This window comes from Coregonus clupeaformis, chromosome 21, assembly GCF_020615455.1.
Source record: "Coregonus clupeaformis isolate EN_2021a chromosome 21, ASM2061545v1, whole genome shotgun sequence".
Lineage (NCBI taxonomy): Eukaryota > Metazoa > Chordata > Actinopteri > Salmoniformes > Salmonidae > Coregonus > Coregonus clupeaformis.
In genome coordinates this window covers 44,945,150-44,961,456 of record NC_059212.1, presented here as the reverse complement: position 1 = coordinate 44,961,456, position 16,307 = coordinate 44,945,150, and the positions used below count along the sequence as shown (strand labels likewise).

The window sequence follows — 16,307 nt, the reverse complement described above, 5'->3', positions numbered from 1 at the left end:
TTTACAGTCTCTTCACTCTGTCCAGCTTGATAACAGTCATTTACAGTCTCTTCACTCTGTCCAGCTTGATAACAGTCATTTACAGTCTCTTCACTCTGTCCAGCTTGATAACAGTCATTTACAGTCTCTTCACTCTGTCCAGCTTGATAACATTCATTTACAGTATTTTCACTCTGTCCAGCTTGATAACAGTCATTTACAGTCTCTTCACTCTGTCCAGCTTGATAACAGTCATTTATAGTCTCTTCACTCTGTCCAGCTTGATAACAGTCATTTACAGTCTCTTCACTCTGTCCAGCTTGATAACAGTCATTTACAGTCTCTTCACTCTTTCCAGCTTGATAACAGTCATTTACAGTCTCTTCACTCTGTCCAGCTTGATAACAGTCATTTACAGTCTCTTCACTCTGTCCAGATTGATAACAGTCATTTATAGTCTCTTCACTCTGTCCAGCTTGATAACATCAATTTACAGTCTCTTCACTCTGTCCAGCTTGATAACAGTCATTTATAGTCTCTTCACTCTGTCCAGCTTGATAACAGTCATTTACAGTCTCTTCACTCTGTCCTGCTTGATAACAGTCATTTACAGTATCTTCACTCTGTCCAGCTTGATAACAGTCATTTACAGTCTCTTCACTCTGTCCAACTTGATAACAGTCATTTACAGTCTCTTCACTCTCTCCAACTTGATAACAGTCATTTACAGTCTCTTCACTCTGTCCAGCTTGATAACAGTCATTTACAGTCTCTTCACTCTGTCCAGCTTGATAACAGTCATTTATAGTCTCTTCACTCTGTCCAGCTTGATAACAGTCATTTATAGTCTCTTCACTCTGTCCAGCTTGATAACAGTCATTTACAGTCTCTTCACTCTGTCCAGCTTGATAACAGTCATTTATAGTCTCTTCACTCTGTCCAGCTTGATAACAGTCATTTATAGTCTCTTCACTCTGTCCAGCTTGATAACAGTCATTTATAGTCTCTTCACTCTGTCCAGCTTGATAACAGTCATTTACAGTCCCTTCACTCTGTCCAGCTTGATAACAGTCATTTATAGTATCTTCACTCTGTCCAGCTTGATAACGGTCATTTACAGTCTCTTCACTCTGTCCAGATTGATAACAGTCATTTATAGTCTCTTCACTCTGTCCAGCTTGATAACAGTAATTTACAGTCTCTTCACTCTGTCCAGCTTGATAACAGTCATTTACAGTCTCTTCACTCTGTCCAGCTTGATAACAGTCATTTACAGTCTCTTCACTCTGTCCAGCTTGATAACAGCCATTTACAGTCTCTTCACTCTGTCCAGATTGATAACAGTCATTTATAGTCTCTTCACTCTGTCCAGCTTGATAACAGTCATTTATAGTCTCTTCACTCTGTCCAGCTTGATAACAGTCATTTACAGTCTCTTCACTCTGTCCTGCTTGATAACAGTCATTTACAGTATCTTCACTCTGTCCAGCTTGATAACAGTCATTTACAGTCTCTTCACTCTGTCCAACTTGATAACAGTCATTTACAGTCTCTTCACTCTCTCCAACTTGATAACAGTCATTTACAGTCTCTTCACTCTGTCCAGCTTGATAACAGTCATTTACAGTCTCTTCACTCTGTCCAGCTTGATAACAGTCATTTATAGTCTCTTCACTCTGTCCAGCTTGATAACAGTCATTTATAGTCTCTTCACTCTGTCCAGCTTGATAACAGTCATTTACAGTCTCTTCACTCTGTCCAGCTTGATAACAGTCATTTATAGTCTCTTCACTCTGTCCAGCTTGATAACAGTCATTTACAGTCTCTTCACTCTGTCCAGCTTGATAACAGTCATTTATAGTCTCTTCACTCTGTCCAGCTTGATAACAGTCATTTACAGTCTCTTCACTCTGTCCAGCTTGATAACAGTCATTTACAGTCTCTTCACTCTGTCCAGCTTGATAACAGTCATTTATAGTCTCTTCACTCTGTCCAGCTTGATAACAGTCATTTACAGTCTCTTCACTCTGTCCAGATTGATAACAGTCATTTATAGTCTCTTCACTCTGTCCAGCTTGATAACAGTCATTTACAGTCTCTTCACTCTGTCCAGCTTGATAACAGTCATTTATAGTCTCTTCACTCTGTCCAGCTTAATAACAGTCATTTACAGTCTCTTCACTCTGTCCAGCTTGATAACAGTCATTTATAGTCTCTTCACTCTGTCCAGCTTGATAATAGTCATTTACAGTCTCTTCACTCTGTCCAGCTTGATAACAGCCATTTACAGAATCTTCATTCTGTCCAGCTTGATAACAGTCATTTACAGTCTCTTCACTCTGTCCAGCTTGATAACAGTCATTTACAGTCTCTTCACTCTGTCCAGCTTGATAACAGTCATTTACAGTCTCTTCACTCTGTCCAGCTTGATAACAGTCATTTACAGTCTCTTCACTCTGTCCAGCTTGATAACAGTCATTTACAGTCTCTTCACTCTGTCCAGCTTGATAACAGTCATTTACAGTCTCTTCACTCTGTCCAGCTTGATAACAGTCATTTATAGTCTCTTCACTCTGTCCAGCTTGATAACAGTCATTTACAGTCTCTTCACTCTGTCCAGCTTGATAACAGTCATGTATAGTCTCTTCACTCTGTCCAGCTTGATAACAGTCATTTATAGTCTCTTCACTCTGTCCAGCTTGATAACAGTCATTTATAGTCTCTTCACTCTGTCCAGCTTGATAACAGTCATTTACAGTCTCTTCACTCTGTCCAGCTTGATAACAGTCATTTATAGTCTCTTCACTCTGTCCAGCTTGATAACAGTCATTTACAGTCTCTTCACTCTGTCCAGCTTGATAACAGTCATTTACAGTCTCTTCACTCTGTCCAGCTTGATAACAGTCATTTATAGTCTCTTCACTCTGTCCAGCTTGATAACAGTCATTTACAGTCTCTTCACTCTGTCCAGATTGATAACAGTCATTTATAGTCTCTTCACTCTGTCCAGCTTGATAACAGTAATTTACAGTCTCTTCACTCTGTCCAGCTTGATAACAGTCATTTATAGTCTCTTCACTCTGTCCAGCTTAATAACAGTCATTTACAGTCTCTTCACTCTGTCCAGCTTGATAACAGTCATTTATAGTCTCTTCACTCTGTCCAGCTTGATAACAGTCATTTACAGTCTCTTCACTCTGTCCAGCTTGATAACAGCCATTTACAGTATCTTCATTCTGTCCAGCTTGATAACAGTCATTTACAGTCTCTTCACTCTGTCCAGCTTGATAACAGTCATTTACAGTCTCTTCACTCTGTCCAGCTTGATAACAGTCATTTACAGTCTCTTCACTCTGTCCAGCTTGATAACAGTCATTTACAGTCTCTTCACTCTGTCCAGCTTGATAACATTCATTTACAGTATTTTCACTCTGTCCAGCTTGATAACAGTCATTTACAGTCTCTTCACTCTGTCCAGCTTGATAACAGTCATTTATAGTCTCTTCACTCTGTCCAGCTTGATAACAGTCATTTACAGTCTCTTCACTCTGTCCAGCCTGATAACAGTCATTTACAGTCTCTTCAATCTTTCCAGCTTGATAACAGTCATTTACAGTCTCTTCACTCTGTCCAGCTTGATAACAGTCATTTACAGTCTCTTCACTCTGTCCAGATTGATAACAGTCATTTATAGTCTCTTCACTCTGTCCAGCTTGATAACAGCAATTTACAGTCTCTTCACTCTGTCCAGCTTGATAACAGTCATTTATAGTCTCTTCACTCTGTCCAGCTTGATAACAGTCATTTACAGTCTCTTCACTCTGTCCTGCTTGATAACAGTCATTTACAGTATCTTCACTCTGTCCAGCTTGATAACAGTCATTTACAGTCTCTTCACTCTGTCCAACTTGATAACAGTCATTTACAGTCTCTTCACTCTCTCCAACTTGATAACAGTCATTTACAGTCTCTTCACTCTGTCCAGCTTGATAACAGTCATTTACAGTCTCTTCACTCTGTCCAGCTTGATAACAGTCATTTATAGTCTCTTCACTCTGTCCAGCTTGATAACAGTCATTTATAGTCTCTTCACTCTGTCCAGCTTGATAACAGTCATTTACAGTCTCTTCACTCTGTCCAACTTGATAACAGTCATTTATAGTCTCTTCACTCTGTCCAGCTTGATAACAGTCATTTATAGTCTCTTCACTCTGTCCAGCTTGATAACAGTCATTTATAGTCTCTTCACTCTGTCCAGCTTGATAACAGTCATTTACAGTCCCTTCACTCTGTCCAGCTTGATAACAGTCATTTATAGTATCTTCACTCTGTCCAGCTTGATAACAGTCATTTACAGTCTCTTCACTCTGTCCAGATTGATAACAGTCATTTATAGTCTCTTCACTCTGTCCAGCTTGATAACAGTAATTTACAGTCTCTTCACTCTGTCCAGCTTGATAACAGTCATTTATAGTCTCTTCACTCTGTCCAGCTTAATAACAGTCATTTACAGTCTCTTCACTCTGTCCAGCTTGATAACAGTCATTTATAGTCTCTTCACTCTGTCCAGCTTGATAATAGTCATTTACAGTCTCTTCACTCTGTCCAGCTTGATAACAGCCATTTACAGTATCTTCATTCTGTCCAGCTTGATAACAGTCATTTACAGTCTCTTCACTCTGTCCAGCTTGATAACAGTCATTTACAGTCTCTTCACTCTGTCCAGCTTGATAACAGTCATTTACAGTCTCTTCACTCTGTCCAGCTTGATAACAGTCATTTACAGTCTCTTCACTCTGTCCAGCTTGATAACAGTCATTTACAGTCTCTTCACTCTGTCCAGCTTGATAACAGTCATTTACAGTCTCTTCACTCTGTCCAGCTTGATAACAGTCATTTATAGTCTCTTCACTCTGTCCAGCTTGATAACAGTCATTTACAGTCTCTTCACTCTGTCCAGCTTGATAACAGTCATGTATAGTCTCTTCACTCTGTCCAGCTTGATAACAGTCATTTATAGTCTCTTCACTCTGTCCAGCTTGATAACAGTCATTTATAGTCTCTTCACTCTGTCCAGCTTGATAACAGTCATTTACAGTCTCTTCACTCTGTCCAGCTTGATAACAGTCATTTATAGTCTCTTCACTCTGTCCAGCTTGATAACAGTCATTTACAGTCTCTTCACTCTGTCCAGCTTGATAACAGTCATTTACAGTCTCTTCACTCTGTCCAGCTTGATAACAGTCATTTATAGTCTCTTCACTCTGTCCAGCTTGATAACAGTCATTTACAGTCTCTTCACTCTGTCCAGATTGATAACAGTCATTTATAGTCTCTTCACTCTGTCCAGCTTGATAACAGTAATTTACAGTCTCTTCACTCTGTCCAGCTTGATAACAGTCATTTATAGTCTCTTCACTCTGTCCAGCTTAATAACAGTCATTTACAGTCTCTTCACTCTGTCCAGCTTGATAACAGTCATTTATAGTCTCTTCACTCTGTCCAGCTTGATAACAGTCATTTACAGTCTCTTCACTCTGTCCAGCTTGATAACAGCCATTTACAGTATCTTCATTCTGTCCAGCTTGATAACAGTCATTTACAGTCTCTTCACTCTGTCCAGCTTGATAACAGTCATTTACAGTCTCTTCACTCTGTCCAGCTTGATAACAGTCATTTACAGTCTCTTCACTCTGTCCAGCTTGATAACAGTCATTTACAGTCTCTTCACTCTGTCCAGCTTGATAACATTCATTTACAGTATTTTCACTCTGTCCAGCTTGATAACAGTCATTTACAGTCTCTTCACTCTGTCCAGCTTGATAACAGTCATGTATAGTCTCTTCACTCTGTCCAGCTTGATAACAGTCATTTACAGTCTCTTCACTCTGTCCAGCTTGATAACAGTCATTTACAGTCTCTTCACTCTTTCCAGCTTGATAACATTCATTTACAGTCTCTTCACTCTGTCCAGCTTGATAACAGTCATTTACAGTCTCTTCACTCTGTCCAGCTTGATAACAGTCATTTATAGTCTCTTCACTCTGTCCAGCTTGATAACAGCAATTTACAATCTCTTCACTCTGTCCAGCTTGATAACAGTCATTTATAGTCTCTTCACTCTGTCCAGCTTGATAACAGTCATTTACAGTCTCTTCACTCTGTCCTGCTTGATAACAGTCATTTACAGTATCTTCACTCTGTCCAGCTTGATAACAGTCATTTACAGTCTCTTCACTCTGTCCAACTTGATAACAGTCATTTACAGTCTCTTCACTCTCTCCAACTTGATAACAGTCATTTACAGTCTCTTCACTCTGTCCAGCTTGATAACAGTCATTTACAGTCTCTTCACTCTGTCCAGCTTGATAACAGTCATTTATAGTCTCTTCACTCTGTCCAGCTTGATAACAGTCATTTATAGTCTCTTCACTCTGTCCAGCTTGATAACAGTCATTTACAGTCTCTTCACTCTGTCCAGCTTGATAACAGTCATTTATAGTCTCTTCACTCTGTCCAGCTTGATAACAGTCATTTATAGTCTCTTCACTCTGTCCAGCTTGATAACAGTCATTTATAGTCTCTTACTCTGTCCAGCTTGATAACAGTCATTTACAGTCTCTTCACTCTGTCCAGCTTGATAACAGTCATTTATAGTATCTTCACTCTGTCCAGCTTGATAACAGTCATTTACAGTCTCTTCACTCTGTCCAGCTTGATAACAGTCATTTATAGTCTCTTCACTCTGTCCAGCTTGATAACAGTAATTTACAGTCTCTTCACTCTGTCCAGCTTGATAACAGTCATTTACAGTCTCTTCACTCTGTCCAGCTTGATAACAGTCATTTACAGTCTCTTCACTCTGTCCAGCTTGATAACAGCCATTTACAGTCTCTTCACTCTGTCCAGATTGATAACAGTCATTTATAGTCTCTTCACTCTGTCCAGCTTGATAACAGTCATTTATAGTCTCTTCACTCTGTCCAGCTTGATAACAGTCATTTATAGTCTCTTCACTCTGTCCAGCTTGATAACAGTCATTTATAGTCTCTTCACTCTGTCCAGCTTGATAACAGCCATTTACAGTCTCTTCACTCTGTCCAGCTTGATAACAGTCATTTATAGTCTCTTCACTCTGTCCAGCTTGATAACAGTCATTTATAGTCTCTTCACTCTGTCCAGATTGATAACAGTCATTTATAGTCTCTTCACTCTGTCCAGCTTGATAACAGTCATTTATAGTCTCTTCACTCTGTCCAGCTTGATAACAGTCATTTACAGTCTCTTCACTCTGTCCAGCTTGATAACAGTCATTTACAGTCTCTTCACTCTGTCCAGCTTGATAACAGTCATTTACAGTCTCTTCACTCTGTCCAGCTTGATAACAGTCATTTATAGTCTCTTCACTCTGTCCAGCTTGATAACAGTCATTTACAGTCTCTTCACTCTGTCCAGCTTGATAACAGTCATTTACAGTCTCTTCACTCTGTCCAGCTTGATAACAGTCATTTACAGTCTCTTCACTCTGTCCAGCTTGATAACAGTCATTTACAGTCTCTTCACTCTGTCCAGCTTGATAACAGTCATTTACAGTCTCTTCACTCTGTCCAGCTTGATAACAGTCATTTACAGTCTCTTCACTCTGTCCAGCTTGATAACAGTCATTTACAGTCTCTTCACTCTGTCCAGCTTGATAACAGTCATTTATAGTCTCTTCACTCTGTCCAGCTTGATAACAGTCATTTACAGTCTCTTCACTCTGTCCAGCTTGATAACAGTCATTTATAGTCTCTTCACTCTGTCCAGCTTGATAACAGTCATTTACAGTCTCTTCACTCTGTCCAGCTTGATAACAGTCATTTACAGTCTCTTCACTCTGTCCAGCTTGATAACAGTCATTTACAGTCTCTTCACTCTGTCCAGCTTGATAACAGTCATTTACAGTCTCTTCACTCTGTCCAGCTTGATAACAGTCATTTATAGTCTCTTCACTCTGTCCAGCTTGATAACAGTCATTTATAGTCTCTTCACTCTGTCCAGCTTGATAACAGTCATTTACAGTCTCTTCACTCTGTCCAGCTTGAAAACAGTCATTTAGAGTCTCTTCACTCTGTCCAGCTTGATAACAGTCATTTACAGTCTCTTCACTCTGTCCAGCTTGATAACAGTCATTTATAGTCTCTTCACTCTGTCCAGCTTGATAACAGTCATTTATAGTCTCTTCACTCTGTCCAGCTTGATAACAGTCATTTATAGTCTCTTCACTCTGTCCAGCTTGATAACAGTCATTTATAGTCTCTTCACTCTGTCCAGCTTGATAACAGTCATTTACAGTCTCTTCACTCTGTCCAGCTTGATAACAGTCATTTATAGTCTCTTCACTCTGTCCAGCTTGATAACAGTCATTTACAGTCTCTTCACTCTGTCCAGCTTGATAACAGTCATTTACAGTCTCTTCACTCTGTCCAGCTTGATAACAGTCATTTATAGTCTCTTCACTCTGTCCAGCTTGATAACAGTCATTTACAGTCTCTTCACTCTGTCCAGATTGATAACAGTCATTTATAGTCTCTTCACTCTGTCCAGCTTGATAACAGTAATTTACAGTCTCTTCACTCTGTCCAGCTTGATAACAGTCATTTATAGTCTCTAAAAAGTTCTTCACTCTGTCCAGCTTGATAACAGTCATTTATAGTCTCTTCACTCTGTCCAGCTTGATAATAGTCATTTACAGTCTCTTCACTCTGTCCAGCTTGATAACAGCCATTTACAGTATCTTCATTCTGTCCAGCTTGATAACAGTCATTTACAGTCTCTTCACTCTGTCCAGCTTGATAACAGTCATTTACAGTCTCTTCACTCTGTCCAGCTTGATAACAGTCATTTACAGTCTCTTCACTCTGTCCAGCTTGATAACAGTCATTTACAGTCTCTTCACTCTGTCCAGCTTGATAACAGTCATTTACAGTCTCTTCACTCTGTCCAGCTTGATAACAGTCATTTACAGTCTCTTCACTCTGTCCAGCTTGATAACAGTCATTTATAGTCTCTTCACTCTGTCCAGCTTGATAACAGTCATTTACAGTCTCTTCACTCTGTCCAGCTTGATAACAGTCATGTATAGTCTCTTCACTCTGTCCAGCTTGATAACAGTCATTTATAGTCTCTTCACTCTGTCCAGCTTGATAACAGTCATTTATAGTCTCTTCACTCTGTCCAGCTTGATAACAGTCATTTACAGTCTCTTCACTCTGTCCAGCTTGATAACAGTCATTTATAGTCTCTTCACTCTGTCCAGCTTGATAACAGTCATTTACAGTCTCTTCACTCTGTCCAGCTTGATAACAGTCATTTACAGTCTCTTCACTCTGTCCAGCTTGATAACAGTCATTTATAGTCTCTTCACTCTGTCCAGCTTGATAACAGTCATTTACAGTCTCTTCACTCTGTCCAGCTTGATAACAGTCATTTATAGTCTCTTCACTCTGTCCAGCTTGATAACAGTAATTTACAGTCTCTTCACTCTGTCCAGCTTGATAACAGTCATTTATAGTCTCTTCACTCTGTCCAGCTTGATAACAGTCATTTACAGTCTCTTCACTCTGTCCAGCTTGATAACAGTCATTTATAGTCTCTTCACTCTGTCCAGCTTGATAACAGTCATTTACAGTCTCTTCACTCTGTCCAGCTTGATAACAGCCATTTACAGTATCTTCACTCTGTCCAGCTTGATAACAGTCATTTACAGTCTCTTCACTCTGTCCAGCTTGATAACAGTCATTTACAGTCTCTTCACTCTGTCCAGCTTGATAACAGTCATTTACAGTCTCTTCACTCTGTCCAGCTTGATAACAGTCATTTACAGTCTCTTCACTCTGTCCAGCTTGATAACAGTCATTTACAGTATTTTCACTCTGTCCAGCTTGATAACAGTCATTTACAGTCTCTTCACTCTGTCCAGCTTGATAACAGTCATTTATAGTCTCTTCACTCTGTCCAGCTTGATAACAGTCATTTACAGTCTCTTCACTCTGTCCAGCTTGATAACAGTCATTTACAGTCTCTTCACTCTGTCCAGCTTGATAACAGTCATTTACAGTCTCTTCACTCTGTCCAGCTTGATAACAGTCATTTACAGTCTCTTCACTCTGTCCAGATTGATAACAGTCATTTACAGTCTCTTCACTCTGTCCAGCTTGATAACAGCAATTTACAGTCTCTTCACTCTGTCCAGCTTGATAACAGTCATTTATAGTCTCTTCACTCTGTCCAGCTTGATAACAGTCATTTACAGTCTCTTCACTCTGTCCTGCTTGATAACAGTCATTTACAGTATCTTCACTCTGTCCAGCTTGATAACAGTCATTTACAGTCTCTTCACTCTGTCCAACTTGATAACAGTCATTTACAGTCTCTTCACTCTCTCCAGCTTGATAACAGTCATTTACAGTCTCTTCACTCTGTCCAGCTTGATAACAGTCATTTACAGTCTCTTCACTCTGTCCAGCTTGATAACAGTCATTTATAGTCTCTTCACTCTGTCCAGCTTGATAACAGTCATTTATAGTCTCTTCACTCTGTCCAGCTTGATAACAGTCATTTACAGTCTCTTCACTCTGTCCAGCTTGATAACAGTCATTTATAGTCTCTTCACTCTGTCCAGCTTGATAACAGTCATTTATAGTCTCTTCACTCTGTCCAGCTTGATAACAGTCATTTATAGTCTCTTCACTCTGTCCAGCTTGATAACAGTCATTTACAGTCCCTTCACTCTGTCCAGCTTGATAACAGTCATTTATAGTATCTTCACTCTGTCCAGCTTGATAACAGTCATTTACAGTCTCTTCACTCTGTCCAGATTGATAACAGTCATTTATAGTCTCTTCACTCTGTCCAGCTTGATAACAGTAATTTACAGTCTCTTCACTCTGTCCAGCTTGATAACAGTCATTTACAGTCTCTTCACTCTGTCCAGCTTGATAACAGTCATTTACAGTCTCTTCACTCTGTCCAGCTTGATAACAGTCATTTATAGTCTCTTCACTCTGTCCAGCCTGATAACAGTCATTTACAGTCTCTTCACTCTGTCCAGCTTGATAACAGTCATTTATAGTCTCTTCACTCTGTCCAGCTTGATAACAGTCATTTATAGTCTCTTCACTCTGTCCAGCTTGATAACAGTCATTTATAGTCTCTTCACTCTGTCCAGCTTGATAACAGTCATTTACAGTCTCTTCACTCTGTCCAGCTTGATAACAGTCATTTATAGTCTCTTCACTCTGTCCAGCTTGATAACAGTCATTTACAGTCTCTTCACTCTGTCCAGATTGATAACAGTCATTTACAGTCTCTTCACTCTGTCCAGCTTGATAACAGTAATTTACAGTCTCTTCACTCTGTCCAGCTTGATAACAGTCATTTATAGTCTCTTCACTCTGTCCAGCTTGATAACAGTCATTTACAGTCTCTTCACTCTGTCCAGCTTGATAACAGTCATTTACAGTCTCTTCACTCTGTCCAGCTTGATAACAGTCATTTACAGTCTCTTCACTCTGTCCAGCTTGATAACAGTCATTTACAGTCTCTTCACTCTGTCCAGCTTGATAACAGTCATTTACAGTCTCTTCACTCTGTCCAGCTTGATAACAGTCATTTACAGTCTCTTCACTCTGTCCAGCTTGATAACAGTCATTTATAGTCTCTTCACTCTGTCCAGCTTGATAACAGTCATTTATAGTCTCTTCACTCTGTCCAGCTTGATAACAGTCATTTACAGTCTCTTCACTCTGTCCAGCTTGATAACAGTCATTTATAGTCTCTTCACTCTGTCCAGCTTGATAACAGTCATTTATAGTCTCTTCACTCTGTCCAGCTTGATAACAGTCATTTATAGTCTCTTCACTCTGTCCAGCTTGATAACAGTCATTTACAGTCTCTTCACTCTGTCCAGCTTGATAACAGTCATTTACAGTCTCTTCACTCTGTCCAGCTTGATAACAGCCATTTACAGTCTCTTCACTCTGTCCAGATTGATAACAGTCATTTACAGTCTCTTCACTCTGTCCAGCTTGATAACAGTCATCGAAACGAAAGCTAGACAATCAGGGAGCATCGTAAATTCAAAAAGCGATGGATGGAAAACTATTTTTAGCAAATTTGGACGGTGAGGAAATATCCTCTAGTTTAAGTGCAGCCCTCCGGACCTCGGTGAAGACCCAATGTGGCCCGCGGGGTAAATGAGTTTGACACCCCTGATCTAGAACCTTCTGTACTCCACCTTCTGGTTCTCCACGTCGCGGTACATTATGCCAAAGTAGTCCGTCTCCAGCAGGTTCAGACGGTCACACACCTTGGCAAACAGCAGCTGGCCTCTGGCTCGTTTCTGGTGACACAAACACAGATCATTATCCAATAGGGTAACACTATTCGAGCTCACTTCACGTTCCAATGTCCACACTAGCATATTACTTAAGAGTGTATGCACAATAAATTGCTTCCTTCCAAGTAGTACGCTAGTATAGTGTGGAGAGCAATTTACAGTTAGTGAGTGCATACATACTTTTTTTCATACTGGCCCCCCGTGGGAATCGAACCCACAACCCTGGCGTTGCAAACGCCATGCTCTACCAACTGAGCTACATCCCTGCCGGCCATTCCTTCCCCTACCCGGGACGACGCTGGGCCAATTGTGGTTCGAATCCAGGCTCTGTCGTAGCCGGCCGCGACCGGGAGACCCATGGGGCGGCGCACAATTGGCCCAGCGTCGTCCAGGGTAGGGGAGGGAATGGCCGGCAGGGATGTAGCTCAGTTGGTAGTTGGTTTGATTCCCACGGGGGGCCAGTAAGTATAATGTATGCACTCACTAACTGTAAGTCGCTCTGGATAAGAGTGTCTGCTAAATGACTAAAATGTAAAAAATGTAGTCAGAGCCATGAAGTAGAGTGATTTTACACTGCATGTTTCCTTCTCTCTCCCCCTCTCCTCCCTCTCTCTCAACCACTCCCTCCTCTATCTCTCTCCCTCCTCTCTCTCTCTCTTCTCCCTCTCTCTTCTTCCTCTCTCTCTCCCCCCTCTCTCTCCCTCTCTCTTCTCCCTCTCTCTTCTCCCTCTCTCTCTCCCCCCTCTCTCTCCCTCTCTCTTCTCCCTCTCTCTTCTCCCTCTCTCTCTCCCCCTCTCTCTCCCTCTCTCTTTCCCTCTCCTCCCTCTCTCCCCCTCTCATAATCACATTTAGTCAGAACCATTAGAATCAGGGATTCCCTCTCCCTCCTCTCTCATCGACCTCTCCCCCCTCAAGTCACTCCTCCCACATCACCCTGTACTCACATCCACCGTCATGGTGTAATCGGAGCCATCTAGCAGGGTGATTTTACACTGCGTGTTCTTCAGCTTCTTGACTCCCCTCAGTGGAGACTTGATTGACAGGCGACTGGTAGATGATCTGGTAGACGAAAGGTCCTCAGACTGCAGCAGGGAAAATAAAAACTTCATTAGCAGCCATTTATTTCTAGTAAGTGTTTGTTTAGTTTTGTGTTTTGCTGTTCACTTGACGGAAAGGGAAACGGAAATAACAGTGTATAGTCATTAAATGATGGAAGGCGATAATACAATATGGCAGGGGTGTCAAACAGATTTCGGAAGTGCACTTATCTACCATGGTTATCGCATCATCATTGGTCATACCGTTAAGATTGGTCCCATCGTCATATGACTACATAGAGAAGTGATACAACCCAGAAACAGACTGGTTCCCATGACCACAGAGTCTAAAGTCACAGAGAGAGGAGTTTAACACTAGAACCGCCACAGGCCAACGGCCACTGATGTTTGATTTTTGTAAATTAAAACAATTGCCCCCCATAATAGCACTGTCCTGCTCCTTCCCTGACTTTTCCTAAATGTTTATATTTTACACTGCTAATTTGTCAGAATTTTGAAATCACAAACAGAAAAGTATTTAAGAGCCTTTTTACCAGTTTTGTCCACACCTATTTCGAACTTAATCTGCCAAGACAATGTGCTGTCTCTCTCCTCACTGAATGAATGGCAAATTAATGAATGGGCGACAATTGTGCACGTTACTTCACAATCTAATTAAAATTAGGCATAACTGAATGATAAGGAGGGTGAAGAGGTTTAATTTAATTTATAACAATAGTGTAATGATGAGTTTGTGTTATGCCTATTCATCATCATTGGCGCTCATGTTAATAATTTGACCACGCGCCTTGTGGGTTGATAACATTCTCTACGTTTTACTTAAGCTGTTACAGGACTGTTTTATTTACTATAACACTATTGCTAATCACATTTATATGGGAAACGAAAACACGATACGTGTTGCAGCAGGCCTTTAGAATAATGTATTTATTAGACTGTTAGAATGTTGATGCGTCATTGGCTGGAAGTGTCGAAAAATGGCTTTAGGCCTACATTTTTCTCTAGGACTTTGTATAATTATACAAAACATATCAGTGACTCTAAAGAAATAACTTATGCTTTTCATGGATATATTTCCTCACAAATATTTCTTCATGCTTATTCGTGCAATTCATGGTTTACAATTGTTTAGACACTATTTATCAAGCCTTGGTGCTGATGTTTGCGTACATTGCAGGTTGATATGCATCTGATGTGTATGCTAAAGGAGACGCCCAGCAACGTTCTCAATGTTCCGTAGCGGGTACTTATAGGCGTTCTCAATGTTCCGTAGCGGGTACTTATAGGCGTTCCCAATGTTCCGTAGCGGGTACTTATAGGCGTTCTCAATGTTCCGTAGCGGGTACTTATAGGCATTCTCAATGTTCCGTAGCGGGTACTTATAGGCATTTACAATGTTCCGTAGCGGGTACTTATAGGCGTTCTCAATGTTCCGTAGCGGGTACTTATAGGCGTTCTCAATGTTCCGTAGCGGGTACTTATAGGCGTTCTCAATGTTCCGTAGCGGGTACTTATAGGCGTTCTCAATGTTCCGTAGCGGGTACTTATAGGCGTTCCCAATGTTCCGTAGCGGGTACTTATAGGCGTTCTCAATGTTCCGTAGCGGGTACTTATAGGCGTTTCCAATGTTCCGTAGCGGGTACTTATAGGCGTTCTCAATGTTCCGTAGCGGGTACTTATAGGCGTTCTCAATGATCCGTAGCGGGTACTTATAGGCGTTCTAAATGTTCCGTAGCGGGTACTTATAGGCGTTCTAAATGTTCCGTAGCGGGTACTTATAGGCGTTCTAAATGTTCCGTAGCGGGTACTTATAGGCGTTCTCAATGTTCCGTAGCGGGTACTTATAGGCGTTCTCAATGTTCCGTAGCGGGTACTTATAGGCGTTTCCAATGTTCCGTAGCGGGTACTTATAGGCGTTCTCAATGTTCCGTAGCGGGTACTTATAGGCGTTCCCAATGTTCCGTAGCGGGTACTTATAGGCGTTCTCAATGTTCCGTAGCGGGTACTTATAGGCGTTCTCAATGATCCGTAGCGGGTACTTATAGGCGTTCTCAATGTTCCGTAGCGGGTACTTATAGGCGTTTCTCAATGTTCCGTAGCGGGTACTTATAGGCGTTCCCAATGTTCCGTAGCGGGTACTTATAGGCGTTCTAAATGTTCCGTAGCGGGTACTTATAGGCGTTCTAAATGTTCCGTAGCGGGTACTTATAGGCGTTCAAAATGTTCCGTAGCGGGTACTTATAGGCGTTCTCAATGTTCCGTAGCGGGTACTTATAGGTGTTCCCAATGTTCCGTAGCGGGTACTTATAGGCGTTCTCAATGTTCCGTAGCGGGTACTTATAGGCGTTTCCAATGTTCCGTAGCGGGTACTTATAGGCGTTCTCAATGTTCCGTAGCGGGTACTTATAGGCGTTTCTCAATGTTCCGTAGCGGGTACTTATAGGCGTTCCCAATGTTCCGTAGCGGGTACTTATAGGCGTTCTAAATGTTCCGTAGCGGGTACTTATAGGCGTTCTAAATGTTCCGTAGCGGGTACTTATAGGCGTTCAAAATGTTCCGTAGCGGGTACTTATAGGCGTTCTCAATGTTCCGTAGCGGGTACTTATAGGTGTTCCCAATGTTCCGTAGCGGGTACTTATAGGCGTTCTCAATGTTCCGTAGCGGGTACTTATAGGCGTTTCCAATGTTCCGTAGCGGGTACTTATAGGCGTTCTCAATGTTCCGTAGCGGGTACTTATAGGCGTTTCTCAATGTTCTGTAGCGTTCTTATAGGCTGAAAGGCCAGGCGGTTCTAGTGTTAAAGGTGTTCCGCCATTTTGTCCCCAGAAGAAAATCAAATTTTCCACCTCACTGACAACAAAGTACTTTGACTTCTGAGAAGAAAAAAGGTA

General features: G+C 41.2%; 1 protein-coding gene across 7 annotated transcripts in view; it reads right to left on the bottom strand.

Annotated features, from left to right (window-relative positions):
- The window catches only part of LOC121534511 (protein 4.1-like), a 91,778-nt gene that overhangs the window by 50,653 nt on the left and 24,818 nt on the right, over positions 1-16,307 (bottom strand). For all 7 annotated transcript variants that reach the window (XM_045205923.1, XM_045205921.1, XM_045205922.1 and 4 more), the window contains exons 3-4: positions 13,303-13,440; positions 12,257-12,361 (exon numbers count right to left, since the gene is read on the bottom strand). In XM_045205923.1, coding sequence (XP_045061858.1) covers positions 12,257-12,361; positions 13,303-13,440 — 243 coding nt within the window. The remainder of the gene's footprint in view (positions 1-12,256; positions 12,362-13,302; positions 13,441-16,307) is intronic.